This window comes from Hoplias malabaricus, chromosome 11 (assembly GCF_029633855.1).
Source record: "Hoplias malabaricus isolate fHopMal1 chromosome 11, fHopMal1.hap1, whole genome shotgun sequence".
Classification (NCBI taxonomy): domain Eukaryota; kingdom Metazoa; phylum Chordata; class Actinopteri; order Characiformes; family Erythrinidae; genus Hoplias; species Hoplias malabaricus.
In genome coordinates this window covers 19,920,271-19,939,867 of record NC_089810.1, presented here as the reverse complement: position 1 = coordinate 19,939,867, position 19,597 = coordinate 19,920,271, and the positions used below count along the sequence as shown (strand labels likewise).

The 19,597-nt window shown below is 41.9% G+C and overlaps 1 protein-coding gene across 7 annotated transcripts in view; it reads right to left on the bottom strand.

The window, feature by feature from the left end:
* Positions 1-19,597, bottom strand: part of tspan9a (tetraspanin 9a) — a 290,269-nt gene that overhangs the window by 74,740 nt on the left and 195,932 nt on the right. For 5 of the 7 annotated variants that reach the window (XM_066684884.1, XM_066684887.1, XM_066684886.1 and 2 more), the window contains one exon: positions 17,311-17,390. In XM_066684884.1, the coding sequence (XP_066540981.1) occupies positions 17,311-17,373 (63 nt within the window). In that variant the 5' untranslated portion in view covers positions 17,374-17,390. The other 2 variants (XM_066684888.1, XM_066684881.1) reach the window with 2 other exon arrangements.

Here is a 19,597-nt window from a genome sequence, read left to right as displayed (position 1 = left end):
GACCACCTAAGCTGGACCCATGGGGAGAGAGGTTTGGAAGCACTAAAACCACTGGGAGAGGAAGGCAGGGGAATATGCTGTTCATTCCAGCACAATTCCCCAACACACACAGTGTGTGCCATTATTTTTTTTCCTTTTTTGAGCAATGCAGGCATATCTGAAAGCCTGCACTTAACTCTGACGCTCAGTGTTAAGTGCTTGATGTCTATTATGATGATACTGCATGCACCTGCTGAATTCAGAAGGGACATGTACGTCGGAGACAATGTGACAATACACACAATGAACACAAAGCAATGCTAAAACACACACACACACACACACGCAGGCCAAATAAAAGTATAGCCTCACACAAAGACAGATAACAGACAATATCCACCTTCCTGTCAAGAGCGCGAAGTCACTAGTGGCTCTATGTCACCCTGAGCCATGTGGATAACTGACGTATCAGCTCTTGAGCAGCAGATGTGTATGAAGTGTCCTATGGATTATGGTTGGTGTCCCTCCACGATCATGATATGGAGTCGGAATTTCCTGTCGCATGTTTTAGCACCGTAATCCAAGTCTCTTGATTTTCATTCCACTGCCATGAAAGGGGGAGTGCATATTACTGCAGCTGCTGATGAGGCCATTTGTTCTGCTTTGGCTGCTTGAGTTACCCACTGCCTGCTCTACACCGCGGGACTGTCTATATGGAATGAATGGTGTTTATGAGATGGAGAAAGTTGGCAGGGAGTCAGACTTGATGGAAATGCCAAATCTTAATCACTCTATTGTGCTGCATTCAGAACTAAGCAGGAAATATCATATACCCATTACCCATAGCATGGATCTATTATTAGGTAGGTGACCCTGACTGCAGAGGACTTCCTTGTCAGTGATCATGACCACAGTACTAAAGAATGAACCATCCTTCCAGGCTCTTCGCTTTCCAGGCTCCACCCACAGCTGTAATCTTCTGTCACAACTAATCCTGGGTGCATAAACTGTACAGAAAGTTGCAGAGTGTTGGGGTACCTACTCTACTTGGCTCTACTTGCGTTTTGGTCCCTAGAGTAGGGTTCTCTTTTTGCTACCACAACTCCCCAACAAAAGGTAGTCGTCCAAGCTTGGGAAACGATAGCACCAGAGAGGGTTAAGTGTATTTATTCATCTGGTATTCATGTGTGTGTTTTTTTTTTGCAACTGAATGCAGGTTAGTCACTCATCAGTTCAGACAGATCAGTATTTTTTATTTCCTTATTGCACCGTCTAGCTCTCACTGAAGTCTTTCATCAGCCACCAATCAAAGACTTATTTGAACCTTTTCAAAAGATCATGACGTCATTTCACAGGCAGCCACTGAGTCGAATTAAAACAAATGTGTTGGTCTATAGCTTCCTAAATTTGTCTACTGGAAAAGCAAAAATCTGAGTAAAGTCAGGCAGAGTAGTATAAGTACCATGCAGTGGAATGCTTCAATGTGCCACTTCAATTTGAAATAAATATTGCAGCACAGAAGTCACACAAATCTGAGTTACAGTTTTGTAAGAAATGGGGTCAATTGTGTTTTCTGCCAGTGTTCTGTAAAATGCATCTAAAGTATTTACAGTTGGTGTGAAAGAATGAATAAGCAGGGGGAAGGCAAGAGAGGCAAACACATAAAATAATATGATTTTATTCTATCCTGCATATTTCTCAAAGTTTAATACCCCATACCCCTCATATACAATATTTACCCTCCAAACTGTTTGAAGTCCACATACTATGAGGCATTGTTGCTGTACAAAGGAATTCTTTAGCAGGTGGTAAGCAAAACTGCAAGAAAATGCATTAATGACTTCTTTCCGAAAGCCAGCAGGGGTCTCATAGTACCTCACCACCCACGATCCTCTGCCCTAGTTATTGTTAAAAGGGTAACTTGATCTTACTTATTATGACACCTTGTACACTTCCTCCAAGGCTGCAGAGGCAAACGTCTTTCCACAGGCTGCATGCTAAACGTCAGCCTTTATGAAGATGACAAGCAAGGTTACATGAAGCATGCAATCCCCCAAAAGACTGGACGCCGGTCTTCTTATGCTAACTGTGGGAAGGCACCAAATAAATTAGTCACTGCTGAGTACAAGGCCATGGGGCCTTTGATACAGCTGTAAATGTTACTTATATAAAAGAGATCCCTCCAGTCCAAATGGGTGTTCTTTTCTTAAAGTGGAACAGATCGCAACTCAACGGCTCTTCATGATTCAGCCTTCTATCTCAAAGCGTTCAAACGAGAATAGGGTCAACAACTGAAGGAATGCGATCGTTTGATTACAGTCCTGAGAATCAGACCACAATGTCATGCTGCACCACACAGGCCCAATTAGTGGAGTGTGCTACTGCGAATCCATGCAGCTCATTAGTCAAAAGAGCAGAAAGGAAGCCATTGCTGTATCTCTAATGGGCGTGACCGCTTTACATGCACGTGGTCTATGAAGAATAGGTCATGTTTCCTCTAGTGAGCCGGGACAAAGTCCTGTGAAAAGCTCTCTTTGTCCTCAACTCCTTTTTTACCACAGTCATGAGGCTCTTAACATAGGAGGTTCCGTGTTTGTAATGGCTGATCAGACAGTCGCCCACAATGAGACAACAAAAGGACAAAAGGTGATGAAGCTGACATCTATTATCCGGGAGGTTCAGAAGACTATTACCCAAAAAACAAGGCTTTGGAGTGGTCTCTTAACAAAAAGGCTGAAATGAGCGAGAGTCTGACAGCCATGTGTAAACTCATTATCCAGGTGACTTCCTCTCCAGTTAGGATGCTAGACACAACACACTGTAGTTGTGTGTGGAGAGCAGTCAATATTTCAAAAAGGGTTTAGTGAAAAATCGAAAAACATCTTCATCTCTTTAAGCTTTAACAGGTGAAGTCAATCAGCCAAGACATGTATGGCACATTAATCATTTCTGTAATTTAATTCTCAAAACTTTTCTGTACCCACTCAAAGGCATCCAGGCTTTCATTAACATGACACAGAATTGTCAGTGTGGCATGCATTCACATGAATAGTAGTCTGACACTGGCACAATACCGGTAATAAAGTGGCTGCCTGCATTGTTCAGACACATGATTACGTGTTTTCTAGTTCAGGGGCGGCCAACCTATCAGACAAAAAGTGCCAGAAAAACCAACACATTACTACCAGGAACCACAAGCAATGTATTTGCACAAATATGCGTGCACACAACTACCAACTACTACAAAAATTCAAGAGTCTCCAGACGCTCGAAGAATCTAATCTTTGGGAGTTGCCCTGACAACAGCTCCAGAAAGATAACAAGCATTTCCCTTTTATTTCCTTGTCATTTTTTAAAGGGTTTTCCCTTTTAAACTGATTACTGAATGGCCCAAACAAAGGCATTGATCTGAACATTTTTTATTAACATATTTTACATTAAAATATCTGCACTTACATTTATTTAAAATCAATGTCTGAGCCAAAGTTTTTGCCATGTGCTACATTTCTATGTTTGCAATGTTATTTATTTTTGTGATTTCCGTGTGTACTGTCACTTCAAGGCTGTGCACCTTCAGGCATGGGTTGAAACCATGTGTGTGGAGTCTGCGAGGAGATTTGGGTTTGGAGCAGCACAGCTATTTGTTTTATTATGAATGAAAGAGCCACGCTTGTACAGGAAAGAGCTGCATGTGGCCTGCGAGCCATTGTTTGTCCTGTTCTATTTCTTTTTTCTAGTTCATAATAAACACTGTGCTCTGCAGAACTTTAAAAAATAAGTAAATCCAAAATTATATTATTTGTGTTATAAGAATATTCAGACTGAGGCTTGATGGTGTATTCTTCTGGTACTAGTGTTTTATCCAACAAAAATAGTATAACATTTTAATCGCTAAAACAGCGATTTTTTTTCTCAGAGACCCTTTATTTGAGGCTCTGAGCTCCTTCTTGAGTTTCTGAAGCTCAACACCTCCACAGATGATATCACGTATAACACTGAAGAAACCAACTCTTCTTTGATTACAGCTGGGAACTACATTTTCTGGTTCACTAACCAATATATGTTTGTGAAAATAAGCCAAACCATTGGTGACCAGGAGCTGTTCTGGTTCCTTGTTTGTGGAGGGCAGCATTTCACTCAAGTCAAGTGTCCCAGATAATTAGGTCAAATCTGGACTAAGTGTAAAACTGTGTAATTAGTTACGCTCAAAACCATACAAATATGTAGGGGATTTTTTTTCTTCTTTCCCTTTTTTTCAGGCATCACTCACTCAGTACATGCTATTAAAAATGTACAAACACAATACAGTGATCTTCCTGTCTGGGAGCCAAATATGGAAACAAACATTAATTAGGGAATCTTACTCTTATACAGACCTCTCGCTGCACTTGATTCTTGCTAATAAAGCTGAATTTTATGTTCTGTTCAGTGATTCTTGAAGGGGAGGATGTCTTCGCTGTCAGCACCCCTTGAAAAGTCAAGCTGTGATGAGTGTTATCGCAACTGATAAAAGCATCTTTTGTTCTTCCTACTGTTGAATAGTAAGAGCACTAAAGGAAGTGAAGCTTTCTCTCTTAAGATGTAGTTATATGTGTTTAAGCAGTCTAGTGCATACGCTCCAGAACGCATTAGAGAGGTCTGAAATAGGGCTGAAATTTTCACAGAGGGCCTGAAAGGAGCTCCCAGGTATTCTTGTCATCTCTCCACCAGATTTGGTAGGCACTCAAAAGAACATGCCTCGGGTTACGGCTTTCTGCACACATCGCCCTCCCGCCAGTTTTGCAGTCTCATCACACCCGGAAATTTGGTGAATGGGACCGAAATGAAGCTTGTTGGCTTTGCTGGAGAATGTGCAGGCATTTCCATCAAACAGAGACACTAAATCTTTGATGCCATCTATTAAGTCATAAGTTATTTGTGGTCTTGCCATCGACCTTTTCCCTCTTTACTAGAAAATGGCATCATTAATTAACATTGGCGTAATTATCCAATGGCGCATCCCATGTTAAGGTCATTTCTGGTGCAACCCTTGACCCCTGCTAATTGGTCATTACTGGAATGGCAAAGGCAATGGTGTGACAGGCCTTAATGGTTAGACATTGTATTTGTCCAGACCCCTTTCAAATGCTATTTGAGACCCTAGGTGAAATATGCCAATGAATGGTAAAGCACTGACCATCATATATAGTACTGTGCAAAAATCAGAGACCACCCTTTGTTTATTGAGGTACCATTAAGTACAAGGTATTTGTTTTTTAATGGGATATTTCTGTGAAGAAAAAGATACCCTTGCATAAGGAAGAAAGAAATACAGAGACAATGGGATTCCTAGCTGCCATGCAACACCTGGCAGACCACTAGAGTCATCATCAGAGAACAAAAAGTTCAAGCTTTCATCAAGCTCCAAATTTTCTTTTCTTTTCCTTTTTTTTGTGTGGGGGGTGGGGTTACTTGGGTGTGGGCATAAATACACAAATAAATAAATAAATAAATAAATCATAATATATTTAATAGCTCCGGGTTCTGCTTAAGTGCCACATAATAAAATTAATGACCTTAAAGCACGTAATTTTGCATAAACAGTAAATATTTTATGACAGTCACTAGGCTTATAAAGACTGTGTCAGCAAAGTTCTGTTTATAACGATGTTCCTGACACTCAGAAATCTGTGCACATTTCTTCTCTGTTAATCAACAGCCCAGTGTTATTTTTACTGCACATTTGTAGCAACATCATTAAACCTTTATGGTTCCTGCACATTCCATTAGAACAAATTATTCACATAAATTTCTTGTCTGCGTAATCAAAGGCAGTCAGAAGGTGAGAATGTGTCATGAATGGTTTGTGGCAAATTGCTTCCTAATAAAGAATAACTTATTGAGAGGATGCAACCCCTTGATGAAAAATTATTTAGAAAAAAAAAAAACGTATTCTGCTCCATTATGATTATGATTGGCTCTTAACAGCAACCAGCAATTCCAAAGCCACCTGTTCTTCAGTAAACATGACTGATGAACCTACCTTATAATATCTTGTCTCAAATGAGTGGGGCATTGTGACTGTTAGAGGAAGAAAAATTCATGATTTGACTGGTTCTGTCAAGGAGAAGAAAAAAATATAGGAACAAATAAAAGCCACTATAAAAATTTTGATTGAGCTAAAGCACTGCCTCATAGTAAAGCTGCTGGAGAAGGGCTGTCAGTAAATGCAGGTATAGTGGATGTTCAGAGTGCTGTCATTCACTGCATCCATCTCTGATTGACAGATCAGCTCAAAACACCACAGTGCTGTGACTCGTCCTGGGAACCTGCCAGGAGCAGAGAGACAGCAGGTACAGAGCAAAATGGACCACCCAGTCCTAGAAGTACATAATGACAGATCCTTATACTGATATTTGATTTATGGTAGAGCAAGGTTTGATCTACATTAAGACCACACTGGTATTAGATGCTAAGGTAAAATAAAGTACTACAACCAACCCTCAGACATCTGTCAGAAATGGAACCTAAAACGTAGACTGATCAAAAGCAACCAATCACCCATACGAATACATCACTTGCCATAAAGTAATCAGGACTGGAATTCAGATTAAACCACAGTAACATCCCTGGGCACAAAATAGCAATTACCTACTTTTCTCAAATTGTTGTCCTGTGCCGGCACCTTTTCTTGACAAATAATTAAATGCCAAACAGGAACTACAGCTTGAGAATTTGTTCTTCCCTTGAAAACACTTTCTGAAGATCCACAGGTTCACAGAGCTAATACTGACAGTGGATGGGTTCTGCACATTAGTTTAGGAGCTGATAATGAGCAAAGCTGCTACTTGTCGGCAGCGGCAAACACAGGTTCTTAAAAGTCGAGATACCGTGGGGGGTTCACAGTAGTGAGGTCATGTCTCAAATTAAAAAGAGAATGAGATCACTCATGGATTAACAATTCTGAATTACCTCATATGCATTATCTTCAAGTGCTGCCGCGATGTGTTGTTTAGCCATAATCCAAAAATCATCTTTTATGTATGCCGGGTTGACTTCATAAGTCTTAGACATGTCAGAGAAACATCTGCGCTTCCCTTGCAGCGAAATGTTCGGATTAGTCAAATACACAGCAAAAAAGTGAGGAACGCTTTCACAAGCCGCAAAAAATTCACTTGAAGTGAGGGACGACACCTCATTAAGAGAAATTCTTTTCTATAATGCCATTAGATGCTGCTGACTACCCAAAGTTCTTTCAGATGGAGCAACTGATAAACTCTTGTGTGAAGTGCAGGAATCTACAAAGCAACATGCTGTTTTTACATTTGGTTTTATTGATGGTAATTGCAGCTTGGAGTGAAATGAAAAGAAATCTGGCTGGTTTCGATTTTAAAAGACAGGAAAGGTCGGTGGGATACTGATAAAGTTCATATGAGGCCTGCCATTGGTATTCTGTTTATGTGCTCAAAGCTTCCGCGATCCCTCAAGAGAGAGAGACAGTTCAAACATAGTCTTCTACATATTCAAATAATGAGAACTGACTTTCAGACTGCAATAGCGAGAGGGCTTGAACATACTTTAAGAAGCTCTGCTGCAATCTTTGAACAATGTGCGGTTCTTATCAACTTTATTGCTATTTCAGGGCTTCAGCCTCACCCCTAACCAAATGATCTTTCTGTAATAACAATGCATAAATGATTCACTGTTACTATGCCTCTTCAGCATACATTCCGTTCACATAGAGCCAACCCTCCTTCGTCAAGAGGTTAGTTGGAACAAAGCAGGAATCTTTAGCTGTGAAGAATATCCAATCAATAACTATGATAATGGTTCAGTCATTAATATGGTCCTCATTAATCACCATGTCTGGATCGCCCTGATTTGAGTCTGTCTGGAAAGGGCCCTTGTCACTGTCGAGAGGGCAATGCAGCCCCAACCTGGGCCCATTCTCATTCAGACAGTGAGCACAAGTCTTCCCAAGATGACAAAGAGGCTCCTATCAAAAAACTGCGTGAAACCCATTTCTTGAATACATGATGCCCTAAAGGCCAAATCAGACTGGCGTGTGTTGACTCCTTAAGCTCCAGTTCTCCGTCTCACAGAAAAAGGAATGGGAAATAAGCTGGGAAATCTTATCTGGGCCCAAGAGGCTTTGATGGGAATTCAATCAAATCTAATAGAATCAATTGAGGCTGGCGCCCAGGGGAGATGGCGTGTAGATCTTGTCAGTGACAGTGCCTGGACTTTGCAGCCCTTGTCCCCTGGAGGATCAGACAGAGTGCGCATGGAGGGGGGTTGCTTTTGATAAACTCAAGTAAACAGCATCAAGATCTCCCATGATCGCCCCAACAACAGTCTCACATGGTCAACATTTAAGAGAATTGGGATGAAATTTCCCTCATGGTCAACTGTGTCAGAGTAAAGGAGTTTGAGAGTGTTTCCCTCTGCTGACACCATGCAACTAAAAGCGGTCTCTCGTTAATTACATGGCAAAAGGCTAATTCAGACAAGCTCTGCTGTCATACATAGGTATCAGGTCAGGGGAAGATGTGGAAGGAGTGTGACATCGCTTCATCGATTTCCTGTGGAATCTGCTTTGGGGCAAGGGAGAAAAGTGCTGAGAAGTGCAAGTCTAATGTGCTGTTCCAACATTGCACATTAATTCACTGGTAAGGGGCATATCTGCACCAATTTTCTGCCGGGAGGGAGTTCTAAAAGCACACTGGATATAGATTTGTCACTTATCTTCTCAGGCTCTGGAGAAGCTTTGGGGAGACTGATGGACAGGTGGGTGGATGAATGGATACACAGAAAGACTGAGGTATAAAGAGCTCAGGGTGCACAGATCATGAACTATAGCGGCCAATTAAATTTTCTGTATTGTCAAAAAAGGCCAATGGATCATATTCTTGGCTGAATTTATTGAAACCAACAGGCAACAATTATGAAATATTTCCCAAGCCACAATAGAACAATAGAAAGGCAGGATGAACTAACCGCTTATTCATTATCATTTCTGTCAATATGTAGGGCTTTACATTGAGACAAAGATCTATAAATCATCCAGCTGTCAATCACATGTTAGGGAAGACAATTAGCCAAATCCTGATCCATATGGTAGCAGAGGAAAATATATGCATATGGTAGCGAGCAGAACAAGGCTCATGGTATAATCTGAGTTACTGGTCTATCATATGCTATCTAATTAAAGAACAGATACAGTAGCAGATTTTTCTAGAAGAATGAACAGCTTGTAGTTCTGGCAGGGTGAAAAATCTCACAGCACACTAGGACATGGTCAGTTAATTTCGACGAATTACACATGACAAACAAATAGATAAAATGCCCCATATTGTGGGCTGAGGTGGATCATCATCTTACATTTCAATGAGTTTGTGGGCCTCCAAGGCTCCAAAATATTCTCATCAGTGAGTGGCTGTAGATGAAATATGACTTGCTCCATATGCATGCATCCTCACAGCAAATAAGAGGCCGGATTGTTTGTTATGGCGGTCGGCTTCTGATATGTTAATGAAAATAGGTTTTTATCAGGGAGAAGAACTAGACTAAATTAATGACTGCTACATCCTGTTATGCTGAACATTTAATCCAGCTATTTATATCTCTTCATCCAAGTCAATACGAAGGCGTTTTTTTTTTTTTTTTGACACCGATTTGGTGCTTCATTGAGCTTCCACTCTGCCCTGAAGGTTCATCCATGAGGTAACTGTGTTTACACTGAGGGGGAAAAGCCCCCCAGCACTGGCTCATGGTCATATTATCTTAGCCTTTTGATGATGTTGGCCAGATATTGGAATCAAAAGAACAGGGGTGCTACTGGTCCAGTGCATCTGTCTATACACCTAACACATACAGACAGGCAAAAGCACATCCAAAATATCTTGGAGAACGTCCCCTCTGTCTTGCCTGAGGTGCTGCAGCTGACACATTAAGCAGGATTAGAGCAACAAATGCAGCATGAGTCTCCACTCTAAGATCTCAACCAACACCGGAGAGCACCGTTTATCACATCACAGGCCAGGAGATAAAACATTGTTTGTTGGGGTGAGTAATTTTTGTCTGTATGTTGAAGCAAAACACCTCTCAACTTTGCTCTCTTTACTTAACCTGTGTCTGAAGGTAAGCAAATATTCCGAAATGACAGATTGGGTTTATTAATCAGTCTGGAGTGAGAGAAGCAAACAAGTCCTCAGCTGCAGAGATGGAGGACAGAACAGAGCTCCTGCCAAAAGCCCTGAGGCTGGATTTAGTCTTAATAGGGTGAGGCACTGGCACAGAGCAGGGCCTAGAGGAGGAGTAAAGATAGCCCTGCTTCAGGTCCAGCCAGGCTGCGAAATCCCACAGCACAGTTCACTACGTTAGTAGATTTTAGGCTTAGCCATTTACCAGAGAGTAGAGGGAGATTGTTTTCTTTCTTTTTTTTTTTTAAGATTAACTATTGGATTCTCATTCTTTTTCTCTTTTACACTGTCAGAAAAAAAGCGAACCTGTTAGTTCTTTGAGGTACAAACTCTTTTTAATTAAAAAAAAAGAAAAGAAAAAGAAATTAATGTCAGTACAACTTAGCAGCAGTGGAAAATTGGATACCGTTAAGTTCCCTATAGGTACTTTAGGTGTACCCTTGAGCGTACCAACCCAGTGACAGTTTACTATCTTTTTCCCTTTGAGTATTTACATGGGTAGGGAAAACAATGAGGAATAGGATAGGCTAAGAGAGATAAGAGTGCTTTTGATTTAGACATTATAAACAAATGTGCAGTAAGTGCACATAGGTGAGTGGAGAAACAGCAGCCTTTTTCTTGCACAAAGGCTCCTGAAGTGAAACATATCCCTGCAGATCCGGAGCTAATGAGGTCTGCTGAAGGGCTGTAGGGACGCACTAAGCACACAGACGGAACAGAATCAAAACTGATGGAGGTGTTCATATTGCAGTGACCTCTCCAGATACACAGAAAATGGACCCGCAGCAGCAGAGTTAATAAAGTTCTATGTAGAGAATGTTAAACAAACTATTTTATGGCAAGTTCCATCTCACTCAGCTCACATTCGCTCCACCATGCAAACTGAGCAAAACCGCCCCAAGGCAATTACAAATGTTCCTGCTATACCAATAATATTAGGCATTATATAATGGCCGCTAAATTTATTTTATTTTCTTAATTGGGCAAATAACTCTCATATTGAAAATTATTGTACAATGTCTGTTCTTCCTGAAAACCCTCTTCCAGCAGAGGACTTCCACATAACAGAAAAACTGGATTGAATACACATGCTATGCACAGATTTATTGGCAGATATTGTATACTCAGATAACTGTTTAGACAGGTGATCAAACATGAACAATATTTGGTATTCCAATTTCAATCCTCAAATTGTAATATTGAATGTAATGCTAATACAGGGAAATGCCATTCTAATTTAAGATATAGCTTTATATATGATATTGAACTTTGAATTCGAATGATTTATTTTGTTTGGTCTAGTTACATTGGGGAATGTAATTTATTTATTCTTTTTAAAGCAAACCACAAGTAAATTTGAGATAGAGATTTGATGTGTTTGTTCAGTTAAATATTTATTAAACTAACAAACAGGGCTCTAGACTAACTTCTTGCACTGTTTTGCCTAAATTATTTTCTTAGGTGCACTCTGAGCCAAAATGTGACCATTTTTGACAGTTGCACGTGACTATTCACTAGCACTCTCCCTCTTTTTGGCTTAAAAAAATTACTTTGTGATCAGCCCTCCAGCATCCAAGTCAGCATTTGTCTGATCCTGTAACAGCTCCAAGCCCTTAAGTTGGAATAGAAGAAAAAGGAGCAAATGTAGCTGTTTATACTCCAGCTTGCAGCTTTGTGTCACCTTTAATTATGCAGTAATTTTGTCCAGGCACCTGTAACTTTTTCACTGTTTAAGGTGTAACAAAAAAGTCAAATGTGCTGGTCTTAGTGCGACTGTGTGAATATAGCGACAGCGTTTAATGTGGAACTGAAAGGTCGAAGAATTTAACATAGCACTTGGAAATAAGTACACCGTTTTTTAAAATGGAATGAAATAGTAAGCCACTTTTAGACAGTACTGGTATGTTTAGGAAAGTTTAAATGTGTCCTAGACAGTATAAAAACATCTGTATATGTTAACTTTTCTGCTTCAAAGTTTGGTACTGTGTCGGTACTGTAATTAACGCTGGCTTTTAAGGTCATGTAAAGTAACTGCACAGTGTACGCCACCTCTAAATATATTCCCACGGCTGTGTTCATAGACTATTATTCCAATGTCAATAACAATCCAATGTCAAGAATAACTGTCACAGCTTTACCTCACTACTATTCCTGCAACTCCCACAAGTCTTTTTTTCCCCCTCTTTTCCTAACCTGAATTATAGTTTCTCTTCATCTTCTGATGATACACAAACTCTCCCTAACTTGAGACGAGGGGGTCTATGCAATATGTGTATTGAGCGTATAGGGCAGTTCGGCTCTGGGCCTAGGCGTCTCACTGACTGAAGCACGCTCATTTTCAAACGTACACACACGTAGAGGAATATCTGGACCACTGCCAATCAGGTGTCCAATCTGGGGGGGTGGGGGGGTTCACTTCACTATTGCCCTTCACTATCTCTGATTGGTTTAGACCATGACATGGGCCTAATGTGTTGATGAACCACAGGGAGACTTTCAGAGTCACAGAGACTTTTTCTTTTTTTCCCCTCGAACAGCTGGTCGCACTGCTGCAACCTCAGACCTAAAGTACATACAAAAAAGTTGGGACACAAGCATGTTTAACACTGTGTTACAGCATTTTTTATATTCATTCGTTTATCATTTTGGAAGTGATAAAAATGTAATCTGCCGAGCAGTAAGACTGACAATCTCTGCTAATTTATTTGTGCTTTGGTTAGTTAAAGGGGGAAGTCGCCTGTTCAAGCCTCTTGACTGGTGACAGACAGGGAAATTGGGGGTGGGTTGAAGAAACAACATGGCCTCCTCCATCAATCAACAGCTGAGGTGCCCTTGAGAAAGGCACCCAACACCCAAATGCTCCCTGGGTGCAGAGGGAGGTTGCCTGTTACTCCCGCTCTCTCTCTCTCTCTCTCTCTCTCTCTCTCTCTCTCTCTCTCTCTCTCTCTCTCTCTGTGTGTGTGTGTACTGCCATTTATGGGTTAAATGCAGAAGTCAAATTTCACTGACAGAATAAAGATCAAGAGAATTAACAAACCACAGATTATGTTTTTTAATGCATTTTATACAAATCAATTTACCAAACAGGTCAGGATTTTTCTAAACACTTTTCTACAGTGTGAACATTCTCTGGAGATTCTTTTGGAAAAAGATGACTTTGTGTTCTTAGTTTAAACTTAAAATTTCTAAACAGAACAGAGAAATGCAAGCTGGCTTCATTAGCCCACCTCATCAGTATACCTTCATATTCCCTTCAGATTCCCAGCTGTAGCTGAGGTTTGACAGTGCTTATGTGGGGAAAACGATCATTCTAGTGAAAGTTCTATTATTAAATCCCTCACAGCAAGGGGGATTAAAGAACTTACATGCGAAAGAGAGAGAGAGAGAGAGAGAGAGAGAGAGAGAGTGAGAGCTATAAAGAGATTGCTTTGGCACCTTGCAGTGAAGCCCTGTAGCAAAACCGTTGTGTTGTGCTGTTGATGCTCTAAAGCATTGCATTTGGTGCAGTAAGGACACAGAGTCTATTGGGAAACTCATTTGACTGCAACAACTCCTGTCTCCTGCCAAAGCGGCTTGAGACTGCCACTCACTCTGTGTTTCTTCCTTAGGCGACCTGCTCCTCCAACGTTAAAAACAATGCCAACCCTGGTGATTAAATCGATCTGAGTCTAATCTTTTGTTCCCTCGGACCAAATGGTAGATAAACCCAAGCAATCCCGAAAGCAAGTGCAGCGATTTATGAATGCAAACACACCAACGCTGCCGCAAACAAAGGAATGGCATTGGTGCCCAGAGCCCCCATGCTGATAGAGCAGGTTGCTGAGGTGGCAGTATTCCCTGAATAAGAATGTCAAATAAGGGTTTGCTTTTGAAGTGATAGGGGGTAGATAGCGCTGCCCTCTCTTCTTAGCAGGAAGGAGGATGAAAATGCATTCTGTGGTGGAGTTTTGAGTCAGGCGGCAAATTACAAAGATACAGAATGGAGAGCGCGTCTAGGCTAGAATACAAAACGCTGCTAAAATAGCCAACAACCAAATACCGAATATCCAAATGTCACTTACTAACTAAGTCAACAACACAGCAGACAGCACTGCATCGCATTAATTCAGGATCTAGTCTGTTGAATAAGTATGTCCCCGCCCCCTCCAGAAAAAAGAGAAATCCCTCTTACTCCAAAGCCTATTTAAAAGTCATAGTAATTAAGATAGTGCAGGCCTTGGATAGCCATCATTTGGTCAGCTGAGGGGTCAGATGGGTCAGTCGACATGAGGAATCAGCCTTCTCAATCCTGAGTAGAGCACAACGTTGTCCAGTCCTGTACTAAATGCTCTAATCTGCGCTGGAGCTGCCCAGCTCAGACTACACTAATCCCTGTAAGAAAGAGGAGCCAGATGGTTGGCAACAACTGCTGGAGGCCCCCAGAGGAGTACAGCGACATGCTAGCGGCCCCTGATGCTATTTACCTTGTGCCTCAAGTTACACTGGTAAGCCATGAGTAGAGGCAGCGGGAGGCAGCACCTGGTCTTGCGGTACTAAAGAACTGAACTCCAGCAGGATGGGGTGTCAAAGACGGAGCACTCCGCAGAGCTGTAACCTTGCAATTCCTGGAGTGCCCTGCTCTGAGACGGACAGTCCCAGGGGTGTCAGGATACAGCAATGCATGCTCTCTGGGGTTCACTTACCTCATCCACTACCTGCAGGGTTCATTAGAGGTAATAACATTCAAAAATTAAAAATGCAAAAAAGGCAAAAGCTCCAAAAACTATATTGGCATGGGAAAAAAAAATGTATATATATATATATATATATATATATATATATATATATATATATGTTAAACTTAATCTCTGCTTAAACACACACCAGGGTTCTCAAGACATAACTCTCACCAACTGCACATTAAGCAGAGTAGAAAACAAAGTAGTGGACAGTGGGTAATGTGAAAACCTTTGTAAGAACATGAACACCGAGACCAATTACTGATTAGTAGGAGCCACCAGCACCTTCTGAAGTCTGGGGGTATGCACCACCCACGTGGCCACCCACACGCATATCAGCACGAGCTTTTCCTACTGCTCTCAGTAAGTGCTTACTGACGTTTTTTTTCAGGTGCTCACAGAATCAGGCCCTGTTTTACCCACTGGGAGCAGCCCTTGTCTCTCTCTGTTGTAAATGGGCATTTCACCCCACAGGGGGTTAAAGCTCTACTGAGTTGTGTGAGTCTCCGAGGGAGCATTAGTGAGGGGATAACCCTCCGGCAGACAATGACAGAACCACAGTGACATAATGGCCTACAGCACTGTGGCTAAGGACAGCACACACATGCACATACACACACCCCTTCACGACTTAAACCAAAATCATGACAAGTCTGTGGGCTCCCAACACGACAACGCACCAAGTGTCACTGAAAAATCACAGCTCCGGCTTGCTCCCTAGAGGGATCTGAGCTTCTCACAGACACACACACACACACACACACACACACATACATACAGAGACTACTGTACTTCTCTTTATTCTCCCTGTTTTTTTTTTTTTTGTATCACTTCATGGGACAAAACAGCACTAGAGAACACATCTGAGCTGTTCTCTGCACTTATGATGCACATTGCGTCAGATGTGCCCCAGATAAAGCCTTCCGTGTGTGTGTGTGTGTGTGTGTGTGTGTGTGTGTGTGTGAGAGAGAGAGAGAGAGATGGAGAGAGAGAGCAACTATGTATGCATGTGTGAATGTAGTGTAGCGAGATAAATTCTATGGTTTTTAATGTTTACGCATGAGTGCCTTTTCACAAAGGACAGAACCCTCTGTCCTGCCCCACACACACATACACACAGACACTCTGCTCTCTTTCTATAAGCCTTTAATCCATTGCCTGAGTGTTCCTGAGATACACACATTTCAAAAACATGTGCCTGCTCGGCTGACAGCAGTGGTCACTACAGGCAAGGCAGCATGAGCACTTCATGGAAATATGAACATATCGTAGCCAATACTCATACCAATTATAGGTGGCTAAATATTCTGACAGACAATAATATCAGCTGATATCATTTTATATTTATTTTTCCAATTTTAATGTTATACTCAAGTAGTTTTCATTAAACTGCGGTTTACTGACTGCTGAATGATATGATTGTCAACTCTTAAATTTATATATATATATATATATATATATATATATACACATGTAATATATATGGTGGAGTTACCCAGAAGGCTTTGTTCTATTGGTTTCTGTTTGCCAAAAACACCATATGTGTTTTTGAAGTGTAATACATTGTAAAATGTAATAAATTACTAAGCTCAGGGTTTGATGCCTTTATGATTTATTATAATATTTACCAAATGTAAGCTCTTATTTTGTTCAGACCTTTCAGCTGAGCCTGCAGTGATGTTGTATATTTTAATAGAACAGGCCATACTTTGGTGAGGCCTTAGTGTAATGATCATAGGCTGAAGACAATATGATGATGCCCTGCACTGGACTTGCTCCAGATCTATATGAACCTCACTGAACAATCAGGCATTTATAAAATCCTGTTTATTCAATTCTGTAAACACTCAAATTTCAAATTTGGAGAAATCCAAACAGCTAAATGGATAAAAATCAAATAAAGCACCTAAGCTTAGTTCCACTGTGGTTCTCTGTCTGTCTACGACAAACCAATATGCTCAGCAAAAATATACACATATTTCTTTAATATTATTTAAACTAATTCTGGTAAATGCAACATTTGGGGGACTACAGGAATTTTCGATTACTGAATCTGTAAGGATCTGGGTCCTCAGAGCTCAGCGGCACACAAGGTAAACTCATTTTTTTCCCACCCCATGGGGCCCCCTCATGACCCTCAATAGCAGACAAAAATAGTAGCACGTTGGTAAATGAGCGCACATGGCATGGACGTCTGACGTAACAAAGAGAAACAGTGTGATAGGAAAGTCTCATCACCACCGTGGGCGCTTTTAGAAATGCAGATGACTACCATTGTCATAGTAGCGCTACATTCCTGTTGCTGAGTGGATAACTCTCATCACATGTCTGAAAACAACCAAGCACTCATACATGCATGTGCATGCGTGTCTTTAGCACCTCAGCGTTGAGGAGGCAGCTCAGGTACAGAGAATAAAACAGAAAGGACTTACCCAGAAGATGAGGTTGAAGAGGAACATCATGTACTTCAAACAGCAGAGACAGCCCCGTGCCATGTTGCACTTCTTGAATTCTAAAAGGAACACAAAGGATAGATCCAGGTAAAAGACCACGTATTTGCTGCCTTTGGGGGAGCTGTACTTGCTGCCACTCTTGTCCTCTGCGGGCGCACTCTGGCCCGTGCCGGGTTGCTGCTGTTGCTGCTGCGTTCGCGGGCCAGTGGAGCCGTAGAAGGCACCCGCGGTGAAGCCCCGTCCTGAGAAGGGGCGTCCCGAAGTGGACGCTCGAGCGAAGTCCGAATCGCGGCTGTCCACAGAGGGGCTGCGGTGGATGGCGGATTCCTCGCTACTCGACTTCTCCATGCTCTGGGCCTGCGGCTATGCTTTGCTGTTCATACTCTACCATGTCTCTTTGAATAAGCTGGTCGGAAGCTTCAAACTAACTGAATGGAGCCTGTCCCTGTGCTGAAGCTTCAAAGTAAATCTGAGCCTCTAGCAAAAGGGCCAGTCCCTGTCCACAAGCCTCAAACTAACTCTCTGAGCCTTCGGCAAACGGAGCCAGTCAGTCCCTGTCCAGTGTCTAAGGCTGACGGCTGGTGGACAGGACCTGCTTGAGGAAATGTGTACCTGGTTCAATCGCACTTACTCCTCAGCTTCTAAAGCCCTGGAACCAGCCCCAGCAGCAGCACGGGGTCTGTGGGAAGTTCCAGCGGTCTATCTGCCCATGTGTTCCGGCTCTTATCCAAGAAAGCCAGTCAGTTCAGCTGCCCACTGACCTCAGCGCTTTTTTTTTCCACGGGAAGCTCTGAGAGTTCCCACAGCTACTAACTTCCACCCCCTCTTCCGCTTCTCTTTCTTTTCCTCTCTCACAGCTTCTAACTTCCACCTCCCTCTCTCTTCCAGCTTCTGAGCTCCTCCGCTCCAGTTCTCTGTTCTCACAGAGCCTCAGTTATCTTCTTGCTTCTGTTCAAGTCTCATGGTGCTGTACTGCTGCGATCCTTTCCTCTCTTTTCTTCTCTTCTCCTCTCCTCTCTCTGAGCGCTTCGATCTCTGATGTGTGCTATTATCGGCAGCTGCATCTACTGGGCATTCCCTCCTGTCCCCATCCAGTGCTGAAGCGCCTCTCGCACTCACTCTCTCTCCCTCTTCCCCCTCCTCTCCCCCTGTCTCTCTTTCTCTCTCTTGCTCTCTCTACCTCTCCTCCCCAGCCCCTCCTCCCTATCAGCAGGCAGCCAATAGGGCAGCAGCTGTTGCCTGTAGCCCATCCCCGCAGCCCACACTGTCTTTAATAAGCTTATCATTACTATGCTTTTTGCCTGTACAAGTTCAGTCTGGCCAGGGATTAATTAAAAAATCATGAGCTGGACTAGAACGAGTGGGTTGGGGGGGGGCTGGGAGGGCACATCTTTACGCACTGCTTGCAACCAAAGGGTCTTCTGTCAGTCAGAACCAGGACTAGAGCTGAAAGCTGTCTGTATATCATATCACCCTCTCGTAAAAATGCCTTTTATACACATATATATGTATCTGAAATGACAGCTTTAGAGGAGAAACAGAAAAGATACAGCCCTTTCATGCCATGAATTGTTCATGGAATGGAAAGCGAAGCTGGCAGTCAAAAGATCCCATATCCTACATTTTTCCGGAATTTCATTCTCCCCCAGATATTTTCTTATGGTGCTTGTGTGACCTTGAGTACAAAAAAGGATATCATTCATTTTGTATTCTTTACAACCACTCTTTATCTCTGAGGATTAAACGGCTGTATTTGTTACTGTGACTTTAAGCCTAATCTGAGTCTGTCTTCTGCTGATTGCTGGCTCTGAACTGTGCCTCATTCACAAAAGCAAGTTAACTTTACACACTTCAGTGTGAGTGGGTGGGGCTAAACTTGTGTATGTAAATGTATTTATGACGTGTTTTGTTTGTTTTCATAACGACAGTTAATTCAATACATGCAGTGTTTTGCTAATTGTTTTTATATTCAATATGTGGACCATGGGGACTAGGATTTATAAACTCTATGATAAAATGTTCGTATAAAACATCAGAACACATAAAAAGTTTGCACAGGTTCACATTTCTTATGAAACCTGTAAATATTCTCTCTCTCTCCAAACAAACCTTAGAGGCATTTTACACTGATTACAGTTCAAATCTCTCCTTTCCTCATTAGGACCTCTGAGAAACTGGCAGCATAATCTCTTTGTGAATTACTACACTATTTGAAGCATGGAAATGGAGAGTGCCTTAGAGAAATCCTGTGCTTTCTCTACAGACA